We start from the raw sequence: 12,910 nt of genomic DNA, 5'->3' as shown, positions 1-12,910 counted from the left end.
AATCTTCTTGTCCGAGTCGTTCGTTCTTTTGTCAAGTGACAGCCATATGTGCATAGCGTATACGGCTGTCAAATGACAAAAGAACGAATGACTCGGACCAAAAGAGTTGAAAGGTGAACTAATCATTTCTGTTTCCGGTACAGCGCCTATGCGGTTTTCACATAACAAATGAACGGAGGTTGCGCAATGCACATGCGCGGCCAACACAAAATGAGTGAATCACTCTCTGAGACTACTCGTTCTTCTGTGTCACATAAAAGATTCTTTCAAAATGAACGAATCGTTCATGAACAACCCATCACTAGTTCTTGCTATGAAAACAGATTGAAGGAGTGCAACAGAATGGAGCAAAAGGCAGGGGCTTTGAGACATGTCTTTCAAAGTTGAACTACTTTTAACTACTTTCATTTGACACAGCATCTTAAAAGTATGTCTCTCTGATGTAAGACACTGAAAAAAGCAGCAAGATGTGGCAGAATCAATAATATTGAAATTGACTAAACAGTAAATAGTAAAATGTTTTGTTTCTCTGTGAGATCATATAGTTTATATAATTTAACTCTGTTGTGTGGGAAATTGTGGAAATTTGGAGCATAATAAAAGGATTGTGGACCAAAAAAGATAGAGAACTCCTGCACTAAAGGAATTATGCAAATCAGGTAACTGCAAAAACACAGCAAAAACTTTTGTGCTGAACGCAATATGTGTGACGCAACAGCAGTAATAGTGCAATAGCAATTGTATCATGGATAGATTTTTGTGAATAAAGAATAGAATAAGGCATGTTTGCACTGAAATGAGGCGTTTCCACTCTTTAAGCACATTTCCCACCTGTTTAAACTGTATTTCGGGTGGTTTTTGCGCTGAGATACAGCACATAAAAGTGGCGCAACTGTTTTGTGAATTTGCCCCAATGTTTTAAATTGATGGGAGAGACAGAGATGTTGAGAGAGAAGTGCTGGCAGCTTCCGAAATGACTTCGGAACTGTTTTCCACTTGCATCCTCTCAGACAGGCTGGGGATAGAGTCATCCATGAAATAATCATCTGCTGCGCTAGTGAAATATTTAGTGCGAAAAGACACATGAATAGATGAGGATTACCAGAGAGTGGGAGGAAGGGAAGTGTCAGTGTGATTTCGAGGGGAGCTGGGTGAATGTGTGTGTGTGTGTTTGTGCGTTCTCACTCTCTAAAAATCCATCTCTCCTTCCTGGCCATTTCTGCAAGGCAGATCAAAGCCTTATCTCCAAATAAATACAGCTAGAATTCCCAGAATAGAACTGTTAGTAGTTGCTCAGGTTGAACAGGTACACCTTCCAGCAAGCTTCGGTCACAGAGGGGTGAGTTTTGGGCGACTAGGGCTGTCACTTCCGTCACACCCTCGCACACCTGAGAGAACATCCCTTCTTTTCACCCTTCCTATGTGAGGCTTTCAATCAATCTTAAACCCCAATCAATGGCGGGAAGTCGGATGGCCGCAGACTATCTCTAGGAGTTTTAGCACGACGGCTCCCATTGTAAGGCCAAAGAAAAGCCATCGCCATCATATACTGGATTAGGAAGTGTGGATTGGCAGGCAGAGAAAACAGCTTTTAGACATTACAGAGTAAATCAGCAATGGTTTTGCTTTGAAAAAGAAAGAAAGAAAGAAAGAAAGAAATTCTAATTTGGAAGACTCTGGATCTGTTTCAGACCAACAAAAAGGAGTCACAATAAAACAGTGGGAAGATATGAAACTAGAAACCAAGCGGATTACTGTCCAGACGTGGCCAGAACATAAGATTTATTAAAACAATAAGGCTGGATGTAAAAGAATGTGCAAAAGAGAGCACACAAGCTCAAACTATCAGCTTATTAAAGGAGCATATGTGCATTCTGTGGCCAGGAATTTGGTTACGATTTTTCCTTGGCCACCACATCAGTGCAATAGAAAACTGGCAATCTTTCTAAAACATACAAAATAACATGCAAAAAAAGGAGTCTATGAATATGGTACAAATTCAAGAATATATATATTTATTTATCCCTTTTTCTCCCCAATTTGGAATGCCCAATTCCCACTACTTAGTAGGTCCTTGTGGTGGCACGGTTACTCACCTCAATCCGGGTGGTGGAGGACATGTATCAGTTGCCTCCGCTTCTGAGACAGTCAATCCACACATCTTATCACGTGGCTTGTTGTGCATGATGCCGCGGAGACTCCCAGCATGTGGAGGCACATGCTACACTCCGCGATCCATGCACAACTTACCACGCGCCCCATTGAGAGCGAGAACCACTAATCGCGACCGTGAGGAGGTTACCCCATGTGACTCTACCCTACCTAGCAACCGGGCCAATTTGGTTGCTTAGGAGACCTGGCTGGAGTCACTCAGCACACCCTGGATTCGAACTTGCGACTCCAGAGGTGGTAGTTAGCGCCATTACTCACTGAGCTACCCAGGCCCCACAAATTCAAGACTTTGTATGAGCAGTGGTTAGAACCAGTAAGACTTTATTAGTTCCATTAATTAATACACAAAGTGGGTTACGAATGCCATTTTATGACTTTAAATGTTACAAATAGCGTCTGCACTGGTCAACCAATCAGATGACTGTTCTCCTAACTCCATCTTCACCTTTAGTTCATGTGCTCAGTATCTGCATTATAACTTGTGTAATAATTCGTACAAGATGACGAAGTCGTAAGATATTCTCTTATAACACTTCCTGACACAATTCACACAAACACATAAATCAGACCCATAAATCCACAAAGTGCAAACACAGGTATTAGTGAGAGCACATACACGCCGACATCTCTCACACAAACATGTGCTACAGTATGTGCAGTAACACACTCAGAATTTTACAGCCTCTTATTTGTATCAGGTTTCTCTGTCTCCTGGTTATGTCAAACATATCCTCAGACCTCCTGCAGAGAAAAGGGATTTTGTTTCTCTCACCTTGCACATGACATTTTCGGACTTCACACCCTTCCCCACTGATAAAGGGCTGGCTTTGCCATCCAGACACTCACTAGAACACAATCATCAGGACTAATCTGAGATCGCATGTAAAAGCAACTTTAAATCTGTGCTTTAAAAGAATAGTTGACCCAAAAATGAAAATTGTCATCATTTACTCTTCAAAAATTCTCTTGCTTTCCAGGGGAAGAAAGAAAGTCATAATGGTTTAGAACTAAATGAGGGTGATTAATGACGACTGATTTGGGTAAACTAGGCTTTAGGATTATTTAGAGCTACCTTTAAGTAATGTTTCTCACTAAGAAGTGTTAGAAGTTTGCGTTCTGTAACTGTTGGGAATTGAAGATGTGGCTGCAGGGGATTATGAGCTTTCCCAGCTCAGGGTCTTTTTTATCGTTATTGTTTTTGGCTCTAAAGCCCAGAACACATTTACCCCTCTCTCATTCCACCCCCTCGCCCCCAGTCCCCCTGCTTCAGATAACAGTAACCACAAAAATCCAGTGGAATCAATTACCAATCCTCCTGATGCTGTTTGCCTTGCAAATCAGTTGTTAACCACTTCACTAGGCAGGTACATTTGAAGTCAGAAGTTTACATACACTTAGGTTGAAGTCATTAAAACTAATTTTTTAACCACTCCACAGATTTCATATTAGCAACCTATAGTTTTAGCAAGTCATTTAGGACATCTACTTCGTGCATGACATGACTAATGTTTCCAACAATTGTTTACAGACAGAATGTTTCACAGTGCCTCTTTGCTTGTCATCATGGGAAAATCAAAAGAAATCAGCCAAGACCTCTGGAAAAAAAAATGTGTGGACCTCCACAAGTCTGGTTCATCCTTGGGAGCAATTTCCAAATGCCTGAAGGTACCACGTTCATCTGTACAAACAATAGTACGCAAGTATAAACACCATGAGACCACGCAGCCATCATACCACTCAGGAAGGAGACGCATTCAGTCTCCTAGAGATGAACATAGTTTGGTGCGAAAAGTGTAAATCAATCCCAGAACAACAGCAAAAGACCTTGTGAAGATGCTGGAGGAAACAGGTAGACAAGTATCTATATCCACAGTAAAACGGGTCCTATATCGACATAACCTGAAAGGCTGCTCGGCAAGGAAGAAGCCACTGCTCCAAAACCATAAAAAAGCCAGACTATAGTTTGCAAGTGCACATGGGGACAAAGATCTTACTTTTTGGAGAAAGTTCCTCTGGTCTGATGAAACAAAAATGTAATTGTTTGGCCATAATGACCATCGTTATGTTTGGAGCAAAAAGAATGAGGCTTGCAAGCCTAAGAACACCATCCCAGTCGTGACGCATGGGGGTGGCAGCATCATGTTGTGGGGGTGATTTGCTGCAGGAGGGACTGGTGCACTTCACAAAATAGATGGCATCATGAGGAAGGCAAATTATGTGGATATATTTAAGCAACATCTCAAGACATCAGCCAAGAATTTAAAGCTCGGTCACAAATGGGTCTTCCAAATGGACAATGACCCCAAGCATACCTCCAAAGTTGTGGCAAAATGGCTTAAGGACAACAAAGTCAAGGTATTGGAGTGGCCATCACAAAGCCCTGACCTAAATCCCATAGAAAATGTGTGGGCAAAACTGAAAAAGCGTGTGCGAGCAAGGAGGCCTACAAACCTGACTCCGTTACACCAGTTCTGTCTGGAGGAATGGGCCAAAATTCCGGCAACTTATTATTAAAATATAAAAGGCATATATTGACCTGTTACAGTGACGTCACTTTTTCCCACAGCCACCATATTTGTGACCATTAGCGGGAGGAAACACTGCAGTGAATGGAAAAACACCCAAAAAAACGATATCAAGAAAAACATAAAAATTGCTTTCGTTCCATGCCAAGTTCCAGGAAATGTTCATACAGGCCTGAAGACAGCACAAATATTGTCAAATTGAACTTCCACAGACATTTAAAGTTATTTTATTCAAGATTCATCAACAGATGCGAGTCTGATGTGTAACCGGGCGAGTACACACGCCCACCGTGTTAGTATTTGTTACCAAATCACCATAAATGTCTCTCATTCAGAAGTTACAAGTTTTGTGTTGTTTTCTGGTATGATTTAGTCACAGTATTAAAAAACATCTGTGATGATCCCATCTGTATGAATGTAAGAGCTTTTTTTATCTCCTGAAGAATGTTTTTGTTTTGTTGAGGTAGATTCATGTAAAAATCACATAAATCTGACCTGGCTGTTCACACCGAAGACACACTGGAAAAAATCAGATACATATCTGATTTATTTCCACATATGAAAGTGGCCCAGATCAGATTTGAAAATGTCAGATTCAAAGTGCTTTTGGCTGTTCACACGATTATCCAATTAACAGTTCTGTCACATATGAGTTAAAAAATCAGATTTGGGCCACATTTAGCTGCGTTGTGAACAAAGCCTATGATTTTCTGGTCTCTTGATATGGTTTGGGTCCTTACTTAAATATAAGTCAATGGGACAGTTCACCCTTTTTATAGTCTGCCAGCCAAAAAGTTTTAGACTGGTTACTTACAAAAGTGACAGCACAGCACACTTCTTTCGACAAGCTACATGATTTAAGGTATCATTCATGTCCAGAGTACAAATGGTGACGGACATGTTGCGTGCCATTTGAAATCCCCAACCCAAATAAGCAAAAGTAATAGTGATGCTTGCCTTAGCAAGAACCACCTATAAAAGAGTTTATTAGAACAGTTTGTTTCCAGAAAATTTTCTGTCAAAAAAAAGCTACAAAACAAGAAATGGTGTGAACAAAAAAGCCAATGTATTTGCTCAGTTAAACACAGACACACTCAGACCTTTCTCACACCTTTTGCTGATCATATTTCATAGGCCACAAGGGTAAAAATAAAACCTGGCCGTGGATTTCACTTGTCCTTTTGAGTTTGTTCAGTTTATCATTATGAAATACATTACCTCACTCAGAATGGGAACTCTAAACATTTTTGCACCCTAGTTAAAGTAATATTCCAGATAAAAGACAAGTTCAGCTCTCTAGGACAGAATCTGTGGCATGCTGTTGATTATCACAGAAAATCAATTTGATTCAACAGCTACATTTTAGTAAAGTTCTACTTTAGAGTTCTGTTGACAGATACGCATTTCCAACCACTCTAGGCAAGTAGCTGCCCCACTGCCATCCATTGTGCATTTTGTACACAGATTCTTTTCATGTTTTTACAAACTGAGGTACAAGTTGAAATAATTTTTATTTTATATTCAGATGCTGTCCATAGAGATTAACTTGTTTTAACCCCGAATATTGCTCTATAAGAAGGGCATATTTGAACCTTAACACAATTTATCAATTGAACAAATGGTACAAAAGTCAACAAAGTAGTGTTTCTGATGTATAAAAATACATACCAAAACTGTCTCAAGGTCCCTTCCACTCATTCATAAAGACATTTCATGGTTTGTACTCTCATTTATTGCAGGTTTAGACTGATATGCTGAATCATTTAAAACAGGCTGCAGCGTGGATGGATAGTTTGGATTTAGATTCTAAAGACACTTACGTACCTAAGATGGGTTACAGATAACAAATAAACTTACCATGGCCAACCCTATCCAAACCCACCCTCATTTACCATCTATGACATTTATTGAAGGGGGTGTTGAATAAGGTTTATTATACAGACTAATACACACACAGAGTGTTTGATTCCTCCCACACAACTTTCTATCAACTGGATCTTGAGAGCACCTGGTTGCAGCTGACAGTGAATGTGTACATACAATTGAAAGTCTACATAGACATCTCCATTACATTCAATTCCTCAATCTGTCTCATTTGTCTTCTAACAGCAAGAACGAAGGAGAACGAGAGAGCGCAGTGTACTTACCGGGTGTCTACCCTGTGGGTACATGGTCACAGGAGAGATGCCGGCTTTCGGTTTGATGGCCAACTCACTCCCCTGACCCTCCGCACCACTGCGTACCCCCTCCACCAGGAACTGAGCCCTCGATCAAGCTCCTCTGCTGGGAATCTGATTATATCTTTTCCGTGCTCGGATCCCACAAAGCTATCGGTGCATCCAACGAGGGGTACTCATAAAAAAGATCCCCTCACTTACACTTGGACTAGATGTTTTATGTCCCACTCTTAAAGTCCATTTAGTGTCTGTCTCTCCCTGTATGACAGCTCACTAGACCAGGGAATTCTGAAGAAACATGTCCAACTGTCCCCTGTCTCGTCCTTCTGCAAATATCCCCAACAAGCTACAAAAACAAACACGTACCTCCATCCGAATGTGCCACAGTCTTCTTCCAAACCTTGTTCCTCTTGTAACACTACCTCACAACTAACAGACCTTCTTTGCTGTGGTCTAAAAGACTGGGGAGAAGGAGGAACGAGCTTTGTTTTTAATCTAAATCTAGAGAGGATGGAAAAAACACACAGGAAAGCAGAAAAGAACAGCAGGTCACTGGAAGATCCAGCAGGCTTTTCAGCAGTGAGCCCTAGACTGTAATATATTGTGCCTGTTGGCTTCAACACAAACTACAGCCTGCTCAAGCTGCACTTAAGGTGGACTCGGTGAGTTAGTTAGAGGATAGATAGACGGAGAGATTGACCTGTTCAGTCAGACAGAAATAGATACCTACACACGTTCAAGTAATAATACATAATTCCTTGTTGTTGTTGCTTTGAACAGTCTATAGATTCAAATAATTCAAAAGATAGACCCAGAGAAGAATGACATAATGGTTTGTAATATAAATTAGATTAAGTTATGTAAATAAGGTTAAATAGAGTATGAATAGAGATGTAAACAGTGTAGCTGTCGAAACTAATGCATTAATGCACGGATTAATAAAAAACAATTCACACGTTGAATTTAACACATTTACCAATTTTCACATTAGATTCTGAAATCTAAAATTAGATTTTATTCAGCTCTGTGCGAGTTCTGAACACTGGTTGGAAGAGGACAGAACCTTTGCGATGTGTCCGGGGACATTTCACTGACGTACATCCCACAAACAAACACACAACAGTGATTCCGTGTCAATGATCAAGTGATGGAGAAAGGACCTCTTGCAAAACAAACCCAGATAGGACTTGGGACAAAATTAAAGTACTTTGTATCCTTTGAAAGTTGGAATTTAATTACCACAGAAGCATGTCAAGTCTAAACTATCACCTAAAAGCCAAACACATGATACAATGAGGAAACTGCCTTCCATCACCTGCCCCAACCTGCGAGGCCATCAATGCTGAGGCTGCTCCGCCAGACAGTTCGCCAATGATGAGGTTGCCTCAACACTCAGCAACATCTTAGAAATGTCAGAAGCAGTAAGAGTAGTATGGATAGAATACCATTCCGAACTCTGACGTTCTCTGCAGCAACTTTCATGTGGAGTTCAAAAAAGCGATGCTTGACACTGGTGTTGAGAGGTACGTTGATGTCCTGATGCAAAATTGTGTGAATGTGGCTTCACGGCTGCTGTAGCAAAGAGGATTGCCACAGCCTGTTGGCCGATTAATTTTGTGAAGGATGGGGGTTTAAGTGACTGAATATGCATTGCAACATATACACAACCTATGGGAATTAGTTCTTTCAATTAGTCAACCTCCCACTTGCACTTTGGGAAATGCATCCATCCATTCAGGAAGGTCATAGATTTCAAAGGTCATACATTTCAATATAAACTCAAACAATTCTCATCAAATTCGTCCAAAACCAAAATGATCTGAGCTATGCTAGTTACATAAATTGTATTGCTCTATAAGTTTACCCTATGTCAACGATTGTCTTATTTGTTCCAGAGAAATTTTAGGAGAAACATCTAAGATCTCCAATAAGTCTACTGAGCATTGGAAGAGCAACTTCTGAGCAAAAAAATGTTCCTCTGGGGAGAAGCAAATTAGAAAACAAAATATATATATATTTTAAAAAAAAAGAGAGAGAAGAAAAGTGAGAGATGAGATATGATTCCATTTGCCCACAATTTTGTGAAAGCATAAGGTGCATCCAAACCCATATTTGCACGTACGGAACTGACAGATGAACATTCATCTGCCCTTTGAGAAATAAAGTGGCAAATTTAGTTGTGATTGCAACACTTATGGCCTTGATTTATTCAGAACAAGTTCACTTTGCTTGTTCACTTGCCTGCAAAAACAAAACAACCAATTTATTTGCTGTCATTTTACAAACACAGACATCTGTCTACCTCATTTTGTCCTCTAGCAGTCTATCGCTCTGATTTCTTCATCACCTTCTTGTTCTCCTCCATCCCACTGACTTGATCTCAGAGGTGTTCCCCGGTTAGTCATCCCTCAGTCTGTGACATCTCTCAGGTCAGGGATTGCTCTAATCGCGTTATCTAATTGTGCGGATTAGGCAGGTAATTATTCACACGACTGTCTCCCTTCCATCTCTTACAGACACGTGAGAATGACACTGGCTGAGCACAAACAGATATCACTGACATGACCGATGGAGAGGGTCTCGAAAATAATCTCTCCTAAACTGGTGAGGCAGGTCACAGGGTCAAAACGAGGAGCATAAACCTGAAAGGAAACACATTCCTGTGACTTAAATCTATCTATCTATCTATCCATCCATCTTACTCTTTGCTATGTTTTATTACTGTGTGTGTGTGTGTGTGTGCGCGCGTGCTCAGTTTCATGTCAAATGTGACAGTTTAATGTTTTCTCTCTTTTTCTCTGTAAAGTGAATTTGAGTTTGGAAAAAGGTGATCAGTTAAATTTTTTGTGATTAAAAATGTGATAAAAATGTCCTTATAAAAGACAGCAAATATAATAGCAGAAAACTTATAGGAATAGTGATACATGATATATGCTAACTATTTTTGCTCAGATCTGTATGAATGTACGAGGGAAAGTGTATATTTTAGGTACCAAAACGAGTCACTATTTATTTTACGTTTTATTTTATTTATTTTCTTAACTAATTTTAGTCAACTTTTAACTTTATAGAAGATTAATTAAATAGTCTTGCGGTGTGACAAATACATTTTTAAAAGTACAAATATTCCATGTAGTCTCTAAATTAATATGAGATACATGCATAATCATTATAAAAGAATCAGAATTATTTTATTAAATCGTTTTTAGAAATATAGCATGTCACACTGTAGGACGCTGTAACTGTTCGACACCCCATATTAGCCTACTTATTTATTACTTTAATTAATTAATAATTCATGTTGTCTGTGAAACAGCGATCTAAAACACGTTATTTAATTATTACCGCGGTAAAATTATCGAGATAAAGACGCACCTCACCTCAGCTCACAACCCTACAGTCCACCTTAAACCACCGCCGCTTCTGAGCACTCTCCAACGCTTCACTGATTGGCTTCAGCGACTCATTCGTTCAAGCCAATGAAACCGTCGAGGACCCACGTTGGAGCTTGACATCAGTCGGTGAACAGGACCAATCGTGATATTTGCGGCCGCTGATTGGCTGCTGGCGCTGATGAGGGAAGGGTGCGGTCTACTGGGATTGTGGGCATTGACGTTCCAATTACTCCGCGCACGCGCACGCCCCCCCTCCCTGTTTTCCCCCGCCACCACAGCTTGCAGTTGTCAATCACCTTGCATAAATGATCGGTAAATTCCACTGTTAATTTCATCCTCACCTATGACTACTAACGACAAATGAGCAACATAGTGTTGACTGCCTTGAACAATTAACTACAATAATAAATCAACACAATTTATTTAGTGACTCATAGTGTCTGGTAACCTTGTAAATAAATGAGCAGATAATAATTATTAAATGAATAGTTTAGCCAGAAATGACATTTCTGTCATCATTTACTCACCCTTTTAGAAGCTGCTCTTTATCATACAAAAGTGCCTGTTCATTTATTCTGTCAAGCTCCAAAAAAGGACAAAAAACACAATTAAAGTAGTCTATGGGACTCCTGAAGCCAAAGACTTAACATATTATGACTAACATTTTGTCTGCTCATCACACATAGCTATCATACGGCTTCAAGACTTGCTATATAGTGTACAAAAAAAAAAAAAAAATTTTTTAAAAGTTGCGGCCCTCACACTAGGATTTAGAATTGAGGTCCATTCCATGGTATAACCATGTTTTTTGTTTGTTTGATTTTTTCACCTCACATGTCATAGTGCTGTGGTATTATTTAAAGGAATATTCCAGGTTCAATACAAGTGAAGCTCAATTGACAGCAACTTGTCCTTTCTTTTCTTAAAAAAAAAAAAAAAAAAAAAAGCAAAGATCTGGGTTTCAGTGAGGCACTTACAATGGAAGTGAATGGGGGCAAATTTTTGAACGTTAAAATACTCACTTTTTCAAAAGTATAGCCACAAGACATAAATAATAAGTGTGTAAATGTGATTTTAGTGTAATAAAATCACTTACTAACCTTTTCTTTGTAAAGTTATATCCAATTTTACAACTTTGTTCCATGATGATTAGAAATGGATCCTGACATAGGCGATATAGGCAGACGCCTAGGGCGGCAACACTCTCTGGGGTGGCATGACAGGGTACCTGATCCATTGCCCCTGCACAGAGCTGTGCCATCTTGCCCCTGGCTCGCAATGGGTGAAAGGTGCCCCAAATCGTGCCACCCTGCTGTGCCCCGAGTTGTTCCTTAACTCAGTCTAAAAGGCTCTAAATGGTGATGATTATAGATGTTCATAATGCACTCTTACATTCTGAACAAACATAAGATAACCATAATCAACAGTATAGGTACACCGTGACACAGGACCGACTCAGTAGTCTTGAGAAAATAAGTATCAACCATGTGATTGCTAGGCAGATTTGACAAAGTCTTTGATGATTTTGCATCAATGAAAACTAGGAGGGGAGGGTTACATTTGAAATTAGGAATTATGTGTAACAGCACAAGCAGCAATCTGTAAGTATTCTGACATTTTCTTTATTTATTGACTCAATTTAATTGTGCAATTTAAGTTCTGTATATATATGTTAATATCATTTGCCAAATATATATATATATATATATATATATATATATATATATATATATATATATATATATACAGGTGCATCTCAATAAATTAGAATGTCGTGGAAAAGTTCATTTATTTCAGTAATTCAACTCAAATTGTGAAACTCGTGTATAAAATAAATTCAGTGCACTCAGACTGAAGTAGTTTAAGTCTTTGGTTCTTTTAATTGTGATGATTTTGGCTCACATTTAACAAAAACCCACCAATTCACTATCTCAAAAAATTAGAATACATCATAAGACCAATAAAAAAACATTTTTAGTGAATTGTTGGCCTTCTGGAAAGTATGTTCATTTACTGTACATGTACTCAACACTTGGTAGGGGCTCCTTTTTGCTTTAATTACTGCCTCAATTCGGCGTGGCATGGAGGTGATCAGTTTGTGGCACTGCTGAGGTGGTATGGAAGCCCAGGTTTCTTTGACAGTGGCCTTCAGCTCATCTGCATTTTTTGGTCTCTTGTTTCTCATTTTCCTCTTGACAATACCCCATAGATTCTCTATGGGGTTCAGGTCTGGTGAGTTTGCTGGCCAGTCAAGCACACCAACACCAACCAACTTTTGGTGCTTTTGGCAGTGTGGGCAGGTGCCAAATCCTGCTGGAAAATGAAATCAGCATCTTTAAAAAGCTGGTCAGCAGAAGGAAGCATGAAGTGCTCCAAAATTTCTTGGTAAATGGGTGCAGTGACTTTGGTTTTCAAAAAACACAATGGACCAACACCAGCAGATGACATTGTACCTCAAATCATCACAGACTGTGGAAACTTAACACTGGACTTCAAGCAACTTGGACTATGAGCTTCTCCACCCTTCCTCCAGACTCTAGGACCTTATGAAATACAAAACTTGCTCTCATCTGAAAAGAGGACTTTGGAACACTGGGCAACAGTCCAGTTCTTCTTCTCCTTAGCCCAGGTAAGACGCCTC

General features: G+C 39.6%; 2 protein-coding genes across 6 annotated transcripts in view; both read right to left on the bottom strand.

Annotated features, from left to right (window-relative positions):
* LOC127439284 (transducin-like enhancer protein 4) overlaps positions 1 to 7,454 on the bottom strand; it is a 70,420-nt gene extending 62,966 nt beyond the window's left edge. For all 5 annotated transcript variants that reach the window (XM_051695514.1, XM_051695515.1, XM_051695517.1 and 2 more), the window contains exon 1: positions 6,845 to 7,454. In XM_051695514.1, coding sequence (XP_051551474.1) covers positions 6,845 to 6,868 — 24 coding nt within the window. In that variant the 5' untranslated portion in view covers positions 6,869 to 7,454. The remainder of the gene's footprint in view (positions 1 to 6,844) is intronic.
* The window catches only part of LOC127439298 (C2 calcium-dependent domain-containing protein 4C-like), a 416,605-nt gene that overhangs the window by 167,028 nt on the left and 236,667 nt on the right, over positions 1 to 12,910 (bottom strand). The window lies entirely within an intron of this gene.

Source organism: Myxocyprinus asiaticus, chromosome 50, assembly GCF_019703515.2.
Source record: "Myxocyprinus asiaticus isolate MX2 ecotype Aquarium Trade chromosome 50, UBuf_Myxa_2, whole genome shotgun sequence".
Classification (NCBI taxonomy): Eukaryota; Metazoa; Chordata; class Actinopteri; order Cypriniformes; family Catostomidae; genus Myxocyprinus; species Myxocyprinus asiaticus.
Note: the sequence above shows the minus strand (reverse complement) of the source record. Positions and strands in the feature narration are given on the sequence as shown.